This window comes from Anolis carolinensis, chromosome 6 (genome assembly GCF_035594765.1).
Source record: "Anolis carolinensis isolate JA03-04 chromosome 6, rAnoCar3.1.pri, whole genome shotgun sequence".
Taxonomy (NCBI): domain Eukaryota; kingdom Metazoa; phylum Chordata; class Lepidosauria; order Squamata; family Dactyloidae; genus Anolis; species Anolis carolinensis.
Genome location: NC_085846.1, coordinates 22,842,031 through 22,859,000, shown reverse-complemented (window position 1 = coordinate 22,859,000; position 16,970 = coordinate 22,842,031). Strand labels below are relative to the sequence as shown.

Sequence of the window (16,970 nt, the reverse complement as noted above, 5' to 3'; positions counted from 1 at the left end):
ATCGCATTCAAAGCACCCCCGACAGATGGCCATCCAGCCTCTGCTTAAAAGCCTCAGTCACTTCAAGGATACCATCCATCCATCCATCTTGCCCTTGGTCGGCCCCTCTTCCTTTTTCCCTCCATTTTCCCCAGCATCATTATCTTCTCTAAGCTTTCCCATCTTCTCATTATGGGCAAGTACTTCATCTTTGCCTCTAATATCCTTCCCTCCAGTGAGCAGTCAGACATTATTTCCTGGAGTATGGACTGATTGGATCTTCTTGTGGTCCAAGGCACTCTCAGAATTTTCCGCCAACACCCCAGTTCCAACACCCTCAGATAAGAGCTATCAAATGTGCGAGAAGTTTTTTTTTAACCCTCTGACGTCATCTATTTAAAACCAAACCAGGCCTTCTTTTGCTTTGTGACTGGAACTATATTCGCAGCGCCACTCTTTCGCCTCAGAGCCGCTTTGCCCAAACCAAAGCTCTGGCGGAGGGATCATTACAATAGTGGAGAAACGAGTCCCGGCGCGGAAGGATCCCGAGCATGCGCAGAGAGACCGCGGACTAGGCCCCAGCCTGAGGCGGCGGGAGGCGCCGAGGAGAGGAGAAGGAAGCGTAACGCGGTCGAGGACCCCTCCGCGGGGGAGAGGCGAGGGTGTGTGGGGAGCGGTCGGTTGCGGGGAGGAGGTGTTGTGGTGTTTTTGTTCCTCTGTTGTGTTTTGGTGAGAGGAAGAAGACTCCTTTCGCCTCTTGTGTTTGGGCCGGAGGGAGGGGCATGGGGAGAACGGGCGCGGGGCTTGGAGGGAGGCTTGAATCAGAGGGGCCGAAGTAGGCCTCAGGGAAAGGCCGGGAGAGGCAAAGGCGCTTTGAGGTGCAAGGGAAGGCCTGCCGCGGCGGAGGGAAGGGGCGTGAGGGGCCGCAGAGGTTGCTGGGATGCCAGTGCAATATTAATGGCAAGCGTTCTTGTCTTACAGCGGCCTTGTGAAGTAGGCGCCACTGCCGCACATTAACTTCCGTGACGCAGATGAGGACCTGAAGCTTGAGAGCAAGGGCGCGTGGGGAAACTTGGGCCCTCCAAGTGTTTTGGACTTCAACTCCCACCATTCCTAACAGCCTACAGCTGTTAGATAGCCCATTAGATAGAATCATTAGCTGGAAAATAGAGGGCCCTTCCACACAGCCATATAACCTCGAATATCAAGGTAGGAAATCCCACAGTATCTGCTTTGTACAGGATTATCTGCCATATTTTCCAGTTCAAAGCAGATATTGTGGGATTTCCTGCCTTGATATTCTGGGTTATATGGCTGTGTGGAAGAGGCATAGAAACAAGACATAAACTTTAATGAGAATTTAGTCAGGTATTGGACAAATCGAAAATGTTCTTTCCAGGTTCTCTGCTTTGACCTGTCAGTTTTCTCCAGTCATGTTGACGGACCTCAAAATCTCTAGAGGGCACAGCTCTCTAGGAATCTAGGATCCCTTCCACACAGCTATATAACCCAGAATATCAGATTTGAACTGGGTTATATGAGTCCACACTGCCATATATTCCAGTTCAAAACAGAAAATGTGGAATTTTATTCAGCTGGGTGCAAGGGGCCTAGGTCGTCCAGTGTGATTCTGTAATCAGCTTCCAGGTGGAAAAGACTTCGAAATTCATAAATAAGTGTTTTCTCAGGCAAAGATATAGTTATATGTGGGTTTTCACTTTCATGGGGGGATCCTCTGACCCTAATCCTAGTGAATATGGAGGGCTGATTTTCTAGTTGAAGCCTCTGCTCATAACTAATGTGGTTGTAGCTGGACTGGGATTTTGGAGATTCAGGGTCAGATCCTCCCTGAATCATGACCCTCAGTGAAAGGAAATGTATTTATCCCATTCTCTCTTTCTCAGCTTGACTTAGCTCATAGATTTATTATAAAGCATGGAGTCATATAATGACATAAGGGATAAGCAAGACATAAATGTATCAAATAGCAGAGGTAGAATTCACACTGGCAAGTTCTTGGTTCACAGTTCAGGATTTTACAACATAACCTCTATCTGCTCATCAGGGTGGGAAAGAGATTTCTCTGGGTGCCATAGTTTTTACAAAGATAGCTCTAACTTACCCTTGCTGTGAGAAAATAATGCACCTTGCCTTGAGCATTTGCATTTTTGCAAGTGCACACAGTACAGTCTGTATGTTAATGGGGGAAACTGTACATTAGGTAAATTGTGCAATTCTGCAATTAAGAAAATAAAGTTTAAAATGTGGACAAATTTCAGTGTAGGAAGAAAATGGAACGTCTCACAACCCCATATAAAACAAAGAAAAAAAAGACATTGCTGGTAGAGTTGGGGAAAAGTCAGCATAATCATTACACTCATCTACAGACATCTATTGCACAGAAGTAGTTGCTGTACATTCAGTTTTATATGCTGCCACTCTATATAGAATTAGAGTTTGTGTAGGCAAATCCATGTATGGAGAAATAGAAAGGTGGGTCATGTCTTAAGGGAGCCAGACTAAACATGAAATATACTTCTGAGTAACAGGCAGATGATTTTATTGCAAGTTGAGTATTTGCCCTGCTACAGGTTCAACTGACCTTTTAACCTGAAATGTGCTTATAATCTCTCTGTCTTTGCAAGTTAAGAATGTTTTATACCTGATGTGGATTAGTAATCATTCTTTTTCTGTGCCCTTGCTCTGTTCTTTATTATTTGTTTACTACTTTTCTTACCAGATTTCTCAACATGACACAGTTCCTACCCCCAAATTTGTTGGCATTATTTGCCCCCCGTGATCCTATACCATACCTGCCTCCTTTGGAAAAACTACCCCATGAGAAGCACCACAACCAACCGTACAGTGGTATTGCTCCCTATATCCGTGAATTTGAGGTAGGTACTTCAAATTTGCCAGAGCGCTCTCAGTCTTGAGTAATCTCCTTGAATGTTCTCTACTGTCTGTTGCATCACATTGCTTTCTCACTGCTTTTTCTGACTCCTTAATTAACTGTTGAGGGTCATTTATTTAAAAGAAAATTTTCCTTTCAGGACCCACGTGATGCTCCTCCACCTACTCGTGCAGAGACACGAGAAGAACGAATGGAACGAAAGGTATGTATAGTACATAGTAGCATGTGGGTTACCAAATGGTTAGCTCTGGTCCCAAACTCAAAACTTAGTTTTGAGAATGCAGTACAAGCCCCATATCAGTGGAACAAATATATGTGGTTTCACTTACTCACATTTGAAAAAATATATTCCGTCTAAGCATTTCTATGTCCTCCAGCATGAGACTGTGGCAGGCCTGCACAACCTGCTGCTGTTCGGGTGTTTTAGACTTCAGCTCCCAGAATTTCTGGCCATTGAACAAGCTGGCTAGGGCTTCTGAAAGTTGAAGGCCCAAACATCTGGAGGGCCGCAGCCATTCAGGACTGGAATGCCTTAATTGCAATAGGTTTTGTTAATATCTACACTTTCGTAGATAATTAAAATCCACATGAAGTCCAGAAATGTGTTTCCTGTGGATATAGGGATCATACTGTATTACAGATTACATCCTTTGTTAGGTGTTAGTAGCCTTTTAAAAAAAGAGAAGCAGAGGTTGATGCTTCTTGTGGGATCCAAGAAGACAGATTTCTGTAAGTCAGGTACATGGTCTTTTTTTTTTGTTAAAAAATTATTCCAAAGGAGGAATGAATGCAAATATCCCAAGTTCTACACTTTCTTTGCTGAACGGAGTGGGGAGCCTGGCTTCTAGTACTTCTAGTGTAGTAAGAGCAATATGTTTGTGAATGTTTTGACAAGGGGGATGCAGAGAAGGCTCTTCAATCACTCCTTCAGTGATCCTGGTAGAGACCATTCTTCTCTCACTGCTTGCAGCACGAAATTGAGTGTGAAATTGAGTTTGAAAGCAGTATGAAATTGAGAGTGATTTAGTGGGGATGTAGTCAGGGTACCTGAGAGGGAACCTCAGTTGAAATCTTAAGGGGTTGCAGCTGTCCACTTCTGTTTTAGTCTAAAAAGATGTAAGTGTTGCTGACTTTTCTCTGGCCCCATTCCTTTCAGAGGCGAGAGAAGATTGAACGCCGGCAGCAGGAGGTTGAGAGTGAGCTGAAGATGTGTAAGTTGGGAATGAAAAATCATGGAAATGAATGATTAATCACATCTTTTCTTGCTTTCTTTCCTCTCTGTAGCTTCAATGTTTCTGTTAACTTATTTTTTTTTCTAATCAGGGGACCCTCACAATGATACCAATGCTCAAGGAGATGCCTTCAAAACACTTTTTGTGGCTAGAGTTGTAAGTGACGATATTCCCTTTTCTTCTTGCCAACTTTTAATTTAAATTATATTTGTATTCTCTGTTATATATACTAGAGCATAAATCAAAACAATAGTTTCAGTTCTTCAGTTTTTCCAGGTGGTTCGATGCTCATTGATGCCTCTGGTAAGATTGTCATATGGCTTCCAATTTATCTTGCAGAACTATGACACAACAGAATCCAAGCTTAGGCGGGAGTTTGAAGTGTATGGGCCTATCAAAAGAGTAAGTAGAAATCTTATTTTGGATCAAACATTCACACAAAGCTATCTTTTCAGTTTTCTGAGGGTTTTTTTTAATGCAGCCCTTACTTCATTTCAAAGCTTTTGTATACTAGTATTGTTCTGAAGAGGGAAGTCTGACTGATAATGTCTAACACTGTTAACTATTTAATTTCACTGAGAAGTTACTGCTTACATATTTAGATATATTGCTGCTGAACATTTTAAGACGGTAACTAATCGTTTATTTTTCTTTCCTATATTCTGTTTAATGTCACTGTTTGACTTTCAAATCTCCCTGATTGGAAATACTGCATATGTTTAGGGATTCCAGTCAAGTTCTATACAATGTTCTGTAAACAGGAACACTTAAAATTACTTTTCTAGTACCTTCCCTCTTCCTCACCGATTTTTTTGTAAGTTTATTGCACTGATACAGCTGAGTAGGTCAGGTGAGAGTATAAACTCTATTTGTTTGCAAACTCATAAGACAGCATTTCTTTCTCTTGTAAGGTTCGTAAATCCAAGAGGGAAAACCTTTACTTCCAACACAGTATTTTTAATCTTAATTAGTAGGAAATGAGGGAAGGGGGGCAATCTCCTAACATTGCTGAGGCACCATTTTATGAAAATGCTCCTCCAAATACATCATAACAAGTAGGCTTGACCAAAGAAGTTAAGCGGGGACGGGGAGGAGGGGTAGAATAGTGCTTTTCTTTGTCTAGGCCAGTGGTTCCCAACATATAGGTTTTTTGTGGGGTCACTAGACAGTGGTGAGTTATAAAAAATTTAAAAAGGGAAAGCAAAAAACAAATCACGTCATTGTGTCCTGTACATAGATTTGTTTGCATAAACTTGTAACAATTTTTTGTTCATTGGGTTAGCTTATTGTGAAGTCTAAGCTCATGAGAAGTTCAGTGATTGGCTCTAAGGAATGCAGGTGCTGTTTGGATTATGTTTGATCAATTCTTAGTGATACATGCTTGCTGAGTGCCTCTCATTATTTCTTGTGGGCAGCCATGGCTTTTCTTTGATACCAGTGAATTCTACAAAATATAAATTGTATGTCGACACAAATCAAATGATCCTGCTTCCAGGAATCTGACATCCAGCACATCACATTATTTCTCTAGCCAGCTGAGCAGCCAGCAAAGAGCAATCAACCACGAGCAGTGCTGTAAGGCCCAAACACATAGTCATCACTGTTGCAGCACCAACAGCTCTAATTTTTAATGTATTGGGGTTACAAGTCACTTTACCTCTATAAAATGGGGTTGTGACTTGAAAAATGTAGGGAACCAGTGGTTTAGGCGATCTCGAAGTAATAGGCCCTTCTGAGACAGTACTATCTTTGGACTTGAAGGAATATATCTGCCAGTTTGAGAAATGAAATTAAGATTCCAGGGTAGAGAATGTTAAAGTTCATGTTAACTCCTTCTATTGTTGTCATTTCTCCCTCCCTCCCCCCCCCCCCCCCAGATTTACATGGTGTACAATAAACACTCCGGCAAGCCACGTGGCTACGCTTTCATTGAATATGAACATGAACGTGACATGCACTGTAAGTACAATCTTTATCTGGGAAGTTTGTATGTCTAGTTTGTGTGTGCGTGTGCGTTTTAAATTATTTTTTAAAATAAAAGCATGTGTCTTGTAAAAAGTTCCATAACTTTTTAAAGCCCTTGAATTATTCAAGGGCTTAGGCTCCCCCTTGCAGGTAAGTACAGTGTTGGGGGAGCCTGGCTTGGTTTGATGAGCACCCAAGTTCCGTTAATATGATTCTGATCAATTTCCCAAGGGACCGTTCCAGTCATAAAAATAGAATTCAGGAGGGAAGAAACTTTTATCCTATTTATAATTCAAATAAGATTTGGTGTTGGGATTTCTTAGTTTACTCCAGATAGCATATATTTTGGGGGAGTGCCACTTCTTTTTCTTGGCCCTATTGTAAAAGAGGAAATTAACGTAGCTAGGGTGCTGCCATTGTATAATGTGTGCTAAAACAACAGGCAACAGTTCAATAACTCTCTCTGTACCCCAGCCCATAATTACAGTGTTTGGGAGGGCAAAACCATGTAGGTTGAGGGTGGGAAACTAGTTGTGCCAGTATCTTTTGGGAAGGCTAGAGATGCTGCTTGCTTCATGGGACATAGTCATTGTAATGGTTGCCCCCACACTATGAACTGTTGCCCATCTCCTTCCTGTTAATACATTTTAAGAGGGAGAATGAATGCTTCGAAGAAGTTCTTCTTCAAAAGCAATTGTAACTTTGACCTGAAGCTGTGTTTTGAAAAGATGCTGTTGTCGAGAGGCGTGTTGTGAGCGGGGTGTATTAATTCTGTGTTCTTATTGTCACTGCAGCCACCTTTCTGATGGCTATTGCCACTGCTGGCTTGCAGCTGATCCTTATGCTTCCCCTTTACAACATCTCATTGTATGGTTGGTATAAGGGTTTGTATAATTGGTAAGAAACCTCAGTACCCAACACTCTTCTATACACAAGCCAGGTCAAAGGTAGATGTTAGGAAACATTATTTAGTTAGAAGTGGAGGAAAGGATGGGTGGGGGAAATCTTATTTCTCTTCTGACTTCTGTGCTGCTCTCTTGCTGTATGGAAGGAGAAAGGAGAAATAAGTTGCTCATTCCTTATTGTTGGCCCTATATCATGCAGTGTGAATTTAATGGGGAGGGAGAGAAGAAGTAGGGCTCAAATATCCTGAGTGAACCCTCCCTCTCCAAGCCACACATGTGCCATTTATCGTTTTTGCAACCTGTGGGGTCAAGTTGGGGACTGTCAGGCAACGTAGGCAGAAACAAAAGTTAAGATTTTCCCCCCTTCCATGCTATCAATGAAAGTAGTGTGAATGAAGGGAGGCATTTTGAAATGATCATCTCAGGCTAAATAAAATAAAGTTAATGTTAAACCTTTACTATGAACTCAAATTCAAATGAGCACAGTATTTGGATTAGTCTGCTTAAAGTCTTTTTAATAATACACATTTTCAGTTAGCAATATAGGCAGTCCCCAGGTTACAAACATCTGATTTATGTATGATTCTCAGTTACAAACGGGGTAAGACAACAGGAAGTGAGAGAAATCTACCCTCTAGGAAGGGAAATCTACCCTCTAGGAAGGGAAATTCACTCCTGGAAGAGTTATCATAGGGAAAAGGTGTCTCCACTGAAGCTTTATCATCAAACCTTGTTTCCACAACAAGCCATAATTTTAAAAATACAATTGTCACAGGGACAGACGGTAAGGTGAAATCTTCTGAGCAGGTGCAGACAGCAATATAAACACCACAGGGTTGCTTTCTCTGTGTGATCCAAAGCCATATCTATATATCTGTAAAAGCGTATATTTTTACACTTTAAAAATGTACCTGATCTGACTTACATACAAATTCAACTTAAGAACAAACCTACAAACCTATCTTGTTTCTAACTTGAGGACTGCCTGTAGTTTTGAGTGATGAGGTCTGATGCTAATTTGGAACACTTAATAAGTTATTGCAACTATAGTTTAAAGTTCTTACTTTCCAGGACTTAAGTTCCTTGGAAATGCAGGTGGGTGCCAAGAACAGTGGTGTCAAACTTGTGACCCCCCTGGTGTTTTGGACTTCGGCTCCCAGAATTCCTGGCTATTGGACAAGCTGACTAGGGTTTCTGGGAGTTGGGAGGTCCAAACATCTGGAGGGCCACAAGTTTGACACCTCTGGCCTAGAGTAAGCCATCTCAAACATTCTAGCTTTTATGAAAACAAGTTGGTTGGAGCATAGTACCGTAGTACTCCAGTCTAAGACAACCAAGCAGCTATCATAATTTGAGCATTGGACTATGACCCTTGGAGACCAGGGTTTGCAACTTGGAAGCCACTTGGTGATCTTGGGCAAATCACACAGCCTCAGCGGAATGCACACACTGTCCGAACAAATTTTGCAAGGAGAGCTCTGTCATAGATTCTCCTTAGGGTCATCGTAAGTTGCAACATAACACTTCCCCAGTCATATGTGCCCAGTAGTAGTTGCCTTAATGTGTTTCCATTCACACATTGCAAGTTGGGCACTCCTGTGCTTTTAGATCTCTACACACATTGTCCTTCTAGCCTCAGATATATGCTGGTTCTTAGATTGTTAAAGAGTTACACATTTAGTCTCAGTATCTAGGGTCTTGAAAATGTCATTCTGGAGACTTTGCATCTGACTGTCTCTTTATTCTTGAAGCACATAATTTTACAGAACTAATTTTGCAGGGGTGGTAGTGGAAGAAGTATTTAGCAGCAGCTTTTGTTTGAAGTGGAATGGTATGGGTGAGTTTAAGGAATGGATCATCCAACCTTTTAGGAATTGCTTGCTTGGTTCTGTTAAGAAAAATAGAATATGTATCACTAATGCTCTATGAGACTGTCTTCCTTGAAATTGAACAAAATTGTGGTTTGATAAATGGAGCAATCTTAGCTGTTATTGGGATAGATGAATCGAGGACAATTAATGTAAGCACAAATTCCATTTCCCCCTTCTGTACCAGGAAGTTCTTTATCTCTAGGTACATAAATGTTTAGATTAAAAATACTTTACCAGGAACAATTGCACCCTACCTCTGATCAGACTTGAGGACAAGTGTTCTCAGGTAAATACCCCTAAAACTGCACAAGCCCTGAGTGGTTGATGTGTGTTTCTTAAGAGGGAGTGCATATTTTTCTCTGCTCTTGGGACTTTTCCTTGATAGAAAGCAGGACTGAGGATATTTGAGCTCTGCTTTTAGTTAGGTAGCTAATGGGAAGTTTGGGTAATGAACTGGACCTGGGGCACAAAGTTTAGGTAGATAGAGTGGAGTTTTCTGGTTACTCCTGGCATGTTTGCCAAGGACAAAATTGATCTTCAAGTGGAACACGATTAGGATGTCTGTCTCAACAGAGGTTCTAAATCATTGTTCCCCTAATACGGGTTTTAAAATATACACAGGCAACTACACCACTGTTGCTGGGTTCCTAATTACTGCTAGAGAGGACAGTTCAGATACATTACACATTCTTTGTTGTTCTTTCTTGTTATCTTCACTTCTGTTTGGCTCCTTTAGCTTAGTTGTTTCAATTGACTAGCATTTGGAGCTGTAAACCCTGCCTAAAGCAGGCTGTTGCTAGGAATGTTAGAGGGAGGGTGTTAAAATTTAGAGTTTTCCCATCCTTTATAGTTAGTGAGAAGAACACATTATATCACAGGACTTGACACATGGGTTTGGGGGATTTTAAAATTAAGGGATTTCAGATGGAGCCATTCTGAAAGGGTTTAGCTTCTCTTCTGTTGCAAGACAAGATCTAGAGTGCCATCAAGCCTTTTATTTCTGCTTTTGACAAACTCTGAAGGCTGATGTGCATCTCTTCTCCACCTTGGCTTTGCTGTGGTGCACTGTTGGCTGGATTGGTAAGCTATTCTTTTTAAAAAAGAAAAAAAACTCTTTCCCCTGAAAATTAAGTGCTATTTCTCAATCCAAGAAAAGTAGTGATAAATTCTTTGGATTGCCTTTGGTAGCATATAGGGATGAACAGCACATGTGAGTTTAATTTTGGAGCTGTGAGTAGCCTTATGTGAGCAATGACAATCTTTCGTTTTTGGCTCCTTGAGGGACTTTGTAAACATTAAAAGTCCTTATGTAGCCTTCTGATTTTAGATCCCTGCAACCCAGACTAAAATATTGTGTTAAATTCTAATAAGTAAGGGGGTGTTACTTCCAAAAACACATATGTTCATTTTTTAGATGTCTTGCCACATCCCTGCATATATTTCTGTTTTCATTAAATGTGCCCACCCACTAAAATTTGTTATGGGGGCACAGCCAATGGGAAAAAACAGTTTCCCCATTTCTTGTTACTTAAGTGTAAGAATATTGAAGTAAGAACTACAGAAGTATTGCATGAGATTTTGGAACTTTAAAAAGCAATACATAATCTCATCCACCAGGGTTGCTGACTTCTCCTAAAAAGGAGAAGCATTTACACCTCCAGACAAGTATTGTAAAAGCTTTGAATAGGGTGTTGAAAAGGGCTTATATAAGCCAGTTTCAGTCCCAATTGTAATACAGAGTGTTTGAAAAAGAACTCCCTAGTTTTAAGTATAAATACATTTATACTGTATATCAGAATTAGTCTAGTGGGTTTTCACAAAATGCTAGACAGTATTATTTTAAAAGCTCTTTATGTTCCCGAGAAAAGTGGTAGGGCTGTTGTACTTAAATTGTAAATTGTCCCCCAAAAGATAAAGTGCAGTACAGAGAGTGGGCTCAGGTAAGCAATGCCTCACTTGTCCAACCATGGACTGAATCTCTTCATTGGAAAAGGCCCGACTTCGTCTCCTTACAACGATAAAAACAGTCGTGAATATGTTGGGCAGGGACTCTGCCTCTTCCTGACTTTGGTCCAGTGACAGCCCTGTCTGGAAATGAGCCATGAGACCAATTTGGAGGCTCTGTTTGTAAGAGATGGTGGTCTTTCTTCATGTCCTGACATCCAGACTGATTGGCTACTCAATCTCAGCATGACGCTTGGCTTCAAGGCCCAGGATGACATCTTGGACAGTTTTACTTGATGATCTTTTCAATTCCCATCATCCAAAATGCCCTTTGGCAGCTGATAAATTTTCATGGTGTTTTCATTTTTTTTAATGGAAGTGAAGATTGGAGTGTTGGAAAATACATCTTCCATCAAAGAAACTGATTTTTGGACCTGTTTTTAAACCCAAAGCTTTCCTGAGTAAATCAAAACAAATGGGAATGTTTTGCATGGTTACAAGTTAAAAACGGGAACTTTTCCCACCCATGAAATATTTTGCTTGCCATGGATAGCTTCTGATTACCCCTCTCTGGAGTAATAATGTTCCCCTCAAAGCTTATGTATGATGGTGTCTGCTAGTTTCCTGCTACCACATTTTAGTAGCACATAGAACTTAGGTCATGGTAAAGGGAAGACAGTGCTGACATTTTTTGCACACACATGCAGAAGAGAGAAGTTATATGCACCTACATGAGGAGAATGATTTTATTCTTTTCCTCTCATTTATAGTTAATGATATGTGGTTGACTGTGGACCTCATCTGTCAACCTTTGTGCTTTCCCACAAAAGCAAGTGTTTGCTTCCTTTTTTCCTTCTAAAAACCAACTGTTCAAATATTGTGGGTTTTTTTCATCCCAGCCCAAAACATGTAATTAGTAGTTTCATTTTCTTTCTTTTTTTTAAATGCTCTTCCTCCAGAAGAACAAGATAAGAATGAGATAAAAAAACAGACAAATATCAACTATAAACAACACATGAAGTCTGTTTGACATTATTCATTGCAAGTAGAATCATACATTATTTTCATAAAATATCTCATTAAATATGAGCAATCGTCGTGGTCATTTTTAAGGACCCAATTTGGTAGTTAACATACAGTTTGGTTACCTGCATTTGGAGGTGAGCATATTCTTAAAAGAAAATAACTTGCAAAATTGATGGGTTGAAGTTCTAGTAGGGCAGCCTTATACCACCCAGTGTCCCCTAGATGTTTTAGACTTCAGCTCACATCATTCCTGACCATCAGCTTTTCTGGTTGGGATGAATTAGAGTTGCGTTCTCAAACATCTGGAAGGCACCAAGTTATAGGAAAGCTATAATGAATATGCAGTGCTCTCTGGCTGTGGAAGCCTCTTGCTGCACTTGTTTTTGTTGACACATATGGTGGCTTATTTGGATTTGAAGGGTGGTGGTATGGGACCACAAGAAAAACAAACTTCTCAATTTAGCTTTAACATAGTTTGGGGCTTGGGATAAGACTGGAGGGCTGGGAATGGGCTGGCAGGGTGGGGGTATGAGTGTCTGACTTCCGCTGCTGAGACAGGTAAGGCAGGGAAGGTCGGCTCAGCAGCTAAAATGCAAAACCAAAATACCGCCCCAGCCGGGGGCACCCAGGCAGGGGGGAGCTGCGCCTCGGGCCCCAGCGCTAGCAACCCGATGCAGTGAGTTTGAGGAGTTAAAAGTTGCATTGGTTTTGTAAGTAGTTTCTCCAGGTAAATGCTTTTATTTCCTTTTTACATGTTAGCTGTGCTCGCCCCACCCCTCCCTTAGCAAGTGGCTTGAGAACATTCCCTTTCCCTGAAAAGCATCCTAGATATTTGCAGTGGGATAACAGCAACAAGGGTGGGAGTGGGCCGGGGCTGTTGTGGGCGGGTGCCAGCCAGTTCCTTTGGTGTTGTTACCCTTTTTGTGCGTACTACCCCCTGTCTTCCCTACCAAGCCTTCCACTATCTCTCTAACATGAGGGGGGGGGGGTGTCTCCTCCTTTCCTTCCTTCCCTATTTCCTTCACTTGTTCGTTTTTCAATTATTCATTTATTTACTGTGGTAAGCGCTCTTGCTTTGGGTGGGGTTTTTGGCATGGCCAATCTTGGGACTGGCTGGTTGAGGGTGTGCTCCTGGAGGAAAAGCAGAGCCTGGCCCACTCTGAAGTGAGCTTTGGGCAGGGAGGTGGAGGGCTTGCTTATTTGTACCCAGCCCTTTTCCTTCTGGGCAAGTGATGTATGTAGCGTGAGTGTCTTGACTGCTCAATAACCTTCCTTTTTTTTTGCAGCGGAGGCCAAGGGCTGGATCTGGGGTTGCTCCACAACTCAAGGGATTTGTAGCCAGCATGATGTGGCTTGGGAGGCAGCTGTGGCTGGGTGCAGTCCATGAGATCTGCTTGCCAGTCCCATCCATCCCTTTCCACAAACATGTATCCCCCCTCAACTACTTATATCAAGATGCGCACATTATGTTCTGGTTTTCTCCCAGAGAACTTGAGGCTATGATTCCTTAGCAGATGTGGAGCAATCCCTTGCCCAAGGGGTAGTGGGGCCATAGAAGCCTCCTCCCTTCAGATTCCTTTGTGTGTGGTATGTGTCTTTGGGGGAGGGTGGGCTTATTGATGGGCACTGTGGATAATGGCAACCCCCTTTGCCATTCCCTTCCCCCTGGATATCCCTCCTAATCTGTTGCAGCGGCATACAAGCATGCGGATGGGAAAAAAATTGATGGCAGACGAGTTCTGGTGGATGTAGAGAGAGGCCGGACGGTGAAGGGATGGCGCCCACGCAGACTCGGTACGTGTGTGCAGTTTTCTGCCCTATCTAAATGTTGTAATAGTAGCCAATAACCATATCTTTCCTCACAATCCCAAAACAACACTGCTTCTGTACTATATTCTATTCTGGCTGATGTAGGAGGGTGTTGAAATTTAGTGGAAGATTTAATAGGAGAAGTTAAAAAGTAAAAGTGAAATGAATGAAATGCATTTGGCAGAAAAAATGAAGGGCAGTGTGATAGGCTTTTTCAGGGTTGTTTGTTATAAATATGATGAGGTGAAGCAAAAGACTCCTTAATGTAGGTCTTATCTAGAGGTAGACGACCTCAGTTTAACTTGATTTAGGACTTTGCTGTAAATAAGCTATTTGATGAAGTTAAGGGAGTCAAGGGGTTTGTTAGTATAATATTTTCTTCATATGCTTTTAGATTAGGCTACGAAACTAGCTATTCTCAACATTTTTACTCTGGAGGAACCCTTGAAATAATTGTCAAGTCTCAAAGAACCCTAGTATAAAAATTGCATCTACCTCAAAAATGCTTTTACCCCCAATCAAGGCTTTTTACTTAACCCCAGAGAACCCTGGTTGAAAAATCTTACTCTAGATCAGGCCTGCACACACAGTCTGCCGCTCTCCCAAGTATTTGGGCTGTCAACTCCCAGAAGCCCTGGCCCAATGGTTCTCAATCTAGATGTTTTTGGCCTTCAATTCCCAGAAATCCTAACAGCTGGTAAACTGCCTGGGATTTCTGGGAGTTGTAGGCCAAAAACATCTGGGGAATCCCAGGTTGAGAACCACTGCCCTAGCCAGATTGGCCAGTGGCCAGGAATTCTGGGAGTTGAAGGCCAAAACAATTGGAGGGTTGCAGGTAGTGCAGGCTCTCTCTAGACTATTACATGAGAAATGTTTTTTTCTCAGCCTGTTTCTGTGATCTTAACTTGAGATTGAGCCAATCCTCTCTAGTTATCCAAGTATCCCTCTGTTTGAAGGATTTGTTGGTCTCGCCATTTCTGCCAAACAGTTTGGCAGACGAAACAGATTTCACCATATTTATGACTCAGATGGTTGGAGATGTGGACTTTAAAGATTCTATTATTTCACCTTGATTTTATGCACATTCTGTTCACAACATATCTCACATCAATTGTAAAGCATGCTCAAACTAATACTATAAAGAAAAATGTATCTGCTATTGATAGCGCTGACTTGACATTACCTGTCTTTTGCAGGTGGTGGTCTCGGTGGCACCCGGCGAGGTGGGGCTGATGTCAATATTAGACACTCAGGCCGGGATGATACTTCTCGATATGATGAACGGTGAGTTGAGCTGTGGGAGTATTTATTTATTAATTAAATAATAATAATAAACTTTATTTGTATCCCGCTCCATCTCCCGGAGGGGACTCGGTGTGGCTCTCAGTAAAGGGCTTATATCTAAAGATTTCAGAGTGGAGAGTATTTTTAGTAGAGGCCTCACCATAGCTTGTTTTAAACTGAATGGAACTCTGCCTTGCTGGAGTGAGGTAGTTACTTATTCTGTTACCCACTCAGCCAGTCACCCTCTGGCTGCTTTTATAAGAAAAAGTTGTTGACTTTTTTTGCACTGACTTAAACTGGATTTAATTCAGGTCATTCTTATAAAGTTCTGGAAGAAAAATATTGCATATGTTCAATTTAGAAATGTTTTTGTGTGAGGCCATGATGTGTTATAGCTAGTCTGTAGCGCAGATGTGTACATGTTTCTATTTGAGTGCTATGTTAATTTATTGCACACTTTTATTCCATGGTTTGTTGGTAAACAAAATCTGTTAATTATGTTTAGCATTTCTGCTGGTTCTCCCAGGGATCGGGATCGCGAACGTGAGCGTGATCGCCGAGACCGTAGCCGAGACAGGGACAAGGAACGAGAACGCCGTCGCAGCCGATCCCGAGAACGCCGTCGACGGACAAGGAGCCGAGAGAAAGACGAACGGAAGCGCAGCCGGGAACGCAGCAAAGATAAAGACCGGGAGCGCAAACGGCGTAGCCGTTCCAGGGACCGCAAACGGGAGAGGGAGCGGGACAGAGACAAGAAGGAGGAGCTGCCAGAAGTAGTTGAGGCCCAGCCTGATGAAGCCGCCCTTGGCGAGATGGGCATAGATGGGATAGAGGTGAAGCCTGAAGGTGGGGAAGAGAAGGGCAGAGACAGGGACCGGGAGAGAGACAGGGATAGAGAGAGGGATCGGCGGCGTAGCCATCGTGACAAAGACAGAGACAGGGATCGTGATAGAGAGCGTCGTCGTGATCGGGACCGAGATAGGGACCGGGATCGGGAGCACAAGCGTGACAGAGGTGAGCGGGGTGCAGAGAAACGGGAGGAAAGGGGGCAGGACAATGGCATGGGAGAGGCGCTGGAGGAAACCAGCCAGGACATGTTCCTGGACCAAGAATCCATGCAGTCCGCTGATGGCTATTTGTCCACTGAGAATGGATACATGATGGAGCCCCCAATGGAATGATAAATGGAGATGCTTCCTTGTCCCCATACAGTCCAGTGAGGTGAGGTTCTGCCTCCCAAGCTGCCTAGCCAAGAAGGCCCCATCAACCAGTTGAGATAACTGATTTTAATTGGCTTTGTTTAGAAGGGTAAGTCTGTTTCACTTCTGCGTATCCATCCCCATCTCTTCTTAACATGTAACCTTTCGACAGTCCCTTGTGTATCTGGATATTTTTCTTTAAACAGGAATAAAGTGTTGTTAATGTTTTCTCCTTTATGCGAACTACGTCTGGGATTGACATGCTTGAAGATGAGCTTTTCAGAGCAATACAAAGACAATTTTAGCTGCCTGTCAGGAAAATTGCTTTCTGCTGGAACATGCACTTCTCGTAGGAATTAGGTGATCTGGACAGGGGAATAATGAAGGTTGGAGGTGTATTTCAAGTTTAAGATGGTTCTGAAACTAGGTTTGGAGGAAATATTTCACTTCAAAGAGAAATATCCTTAGCAAGTGAGGGGGAAAGTAAGGTATTTTAGAAGAACTGCCATATGTTGAAGCTGACTTGAAATCATTTGCAAACACAATAAGTAACCTAGTTCATTTGGATTTGACCTAAAATATTAAAAGAGTGAGAGACCTATCCTGAAGTAGACATGAGGGCTATAGTCAATCAAGGTGGGCAAAAGATACTGGCCAAGGACAATCCTTAGAGCCTTTAAATTCAGTTTGCTAAAAGAAAAGTTCATTGCATAGCTAGAACAAGCCTGCATCAAGAAAAGACTGACTTCTACTGTTTGTAGAAATTAAAACCGTTCCCAGAACTCCCCCCCCCCCCCCAAGTTCTATTAAGGATATAGGTAAATAATATGCAGCATAATAGT

The 16,970-nt window shown here is 42.2% G+C and overlaps 1 protein-coding gene across 2 annotated transcripts; it reads left to right on the top strand.

Moving 5' to 3' along the window:
* Nucleotides 1–483: 483 nt before the first annotated feature.
* Nucleotides 484–16,371, top strand: snrnp70 (small nuclear ribonucleoprotein U1 subunit 70). Of its 2 annotated transcripts, none has more exons than XM_003222690.4 (10): nt 484–641; nt 2,720–2,876; nt 3,033–3,095; nt 4,050–4,104; nt 4,217–4,281; nt 4,465–4,527; nt 6,003–6,084; nt 13,529–13,630; nt 14,842–14,929; nt 15,456–16,371. In XM_003222690.4, exons 2-10 carry the CDS (start codon nt 2,730–2,732, stop codon nt 16,108–16,110), a joined length of 1,320 nt encoding a protein of 439 aa, XP_003222738.1. In that variant the 5' UTR covers nt 484–641; nt 2,720–2,729; the 3' UTR covers nt 16,111–16,371. The 2 variants fall into 2 exon arrangements, with proteins under 2 accessions (XP_003222738.1, XP_008111797.1); XM_008113590.3 differs by having other exon boundaries at nt 15,435–16,371.
* Nucleotides 16,372–16,970: the final 599 nt, after the last annotated feature.

Excerpts from the sequence above, each read along its gene's own strand:
- snrnp70 (XM_008113590.3), top strand. The coding sequence starts at position 2,730 with ATGACACAGTTCCTACCCCCAAATTTGTTGGCATTATTTGCCCCCCGT. Across the intron at positions 2,877-3,032 it reads CCTATATCCGTGAATTTGAG|GACCCACGTGATGCTCCTCC; the intron begins GTAGGTACTTCA and ends TTTTCCTTTCAG. Across the intron at positions 6,085-13,528 it reads ACATGAACGTGACATGCACT|CGGCATACAAGCATGCGGAT; the intron begins GTAAGTACAATC and ends AATCTGTTGCAG.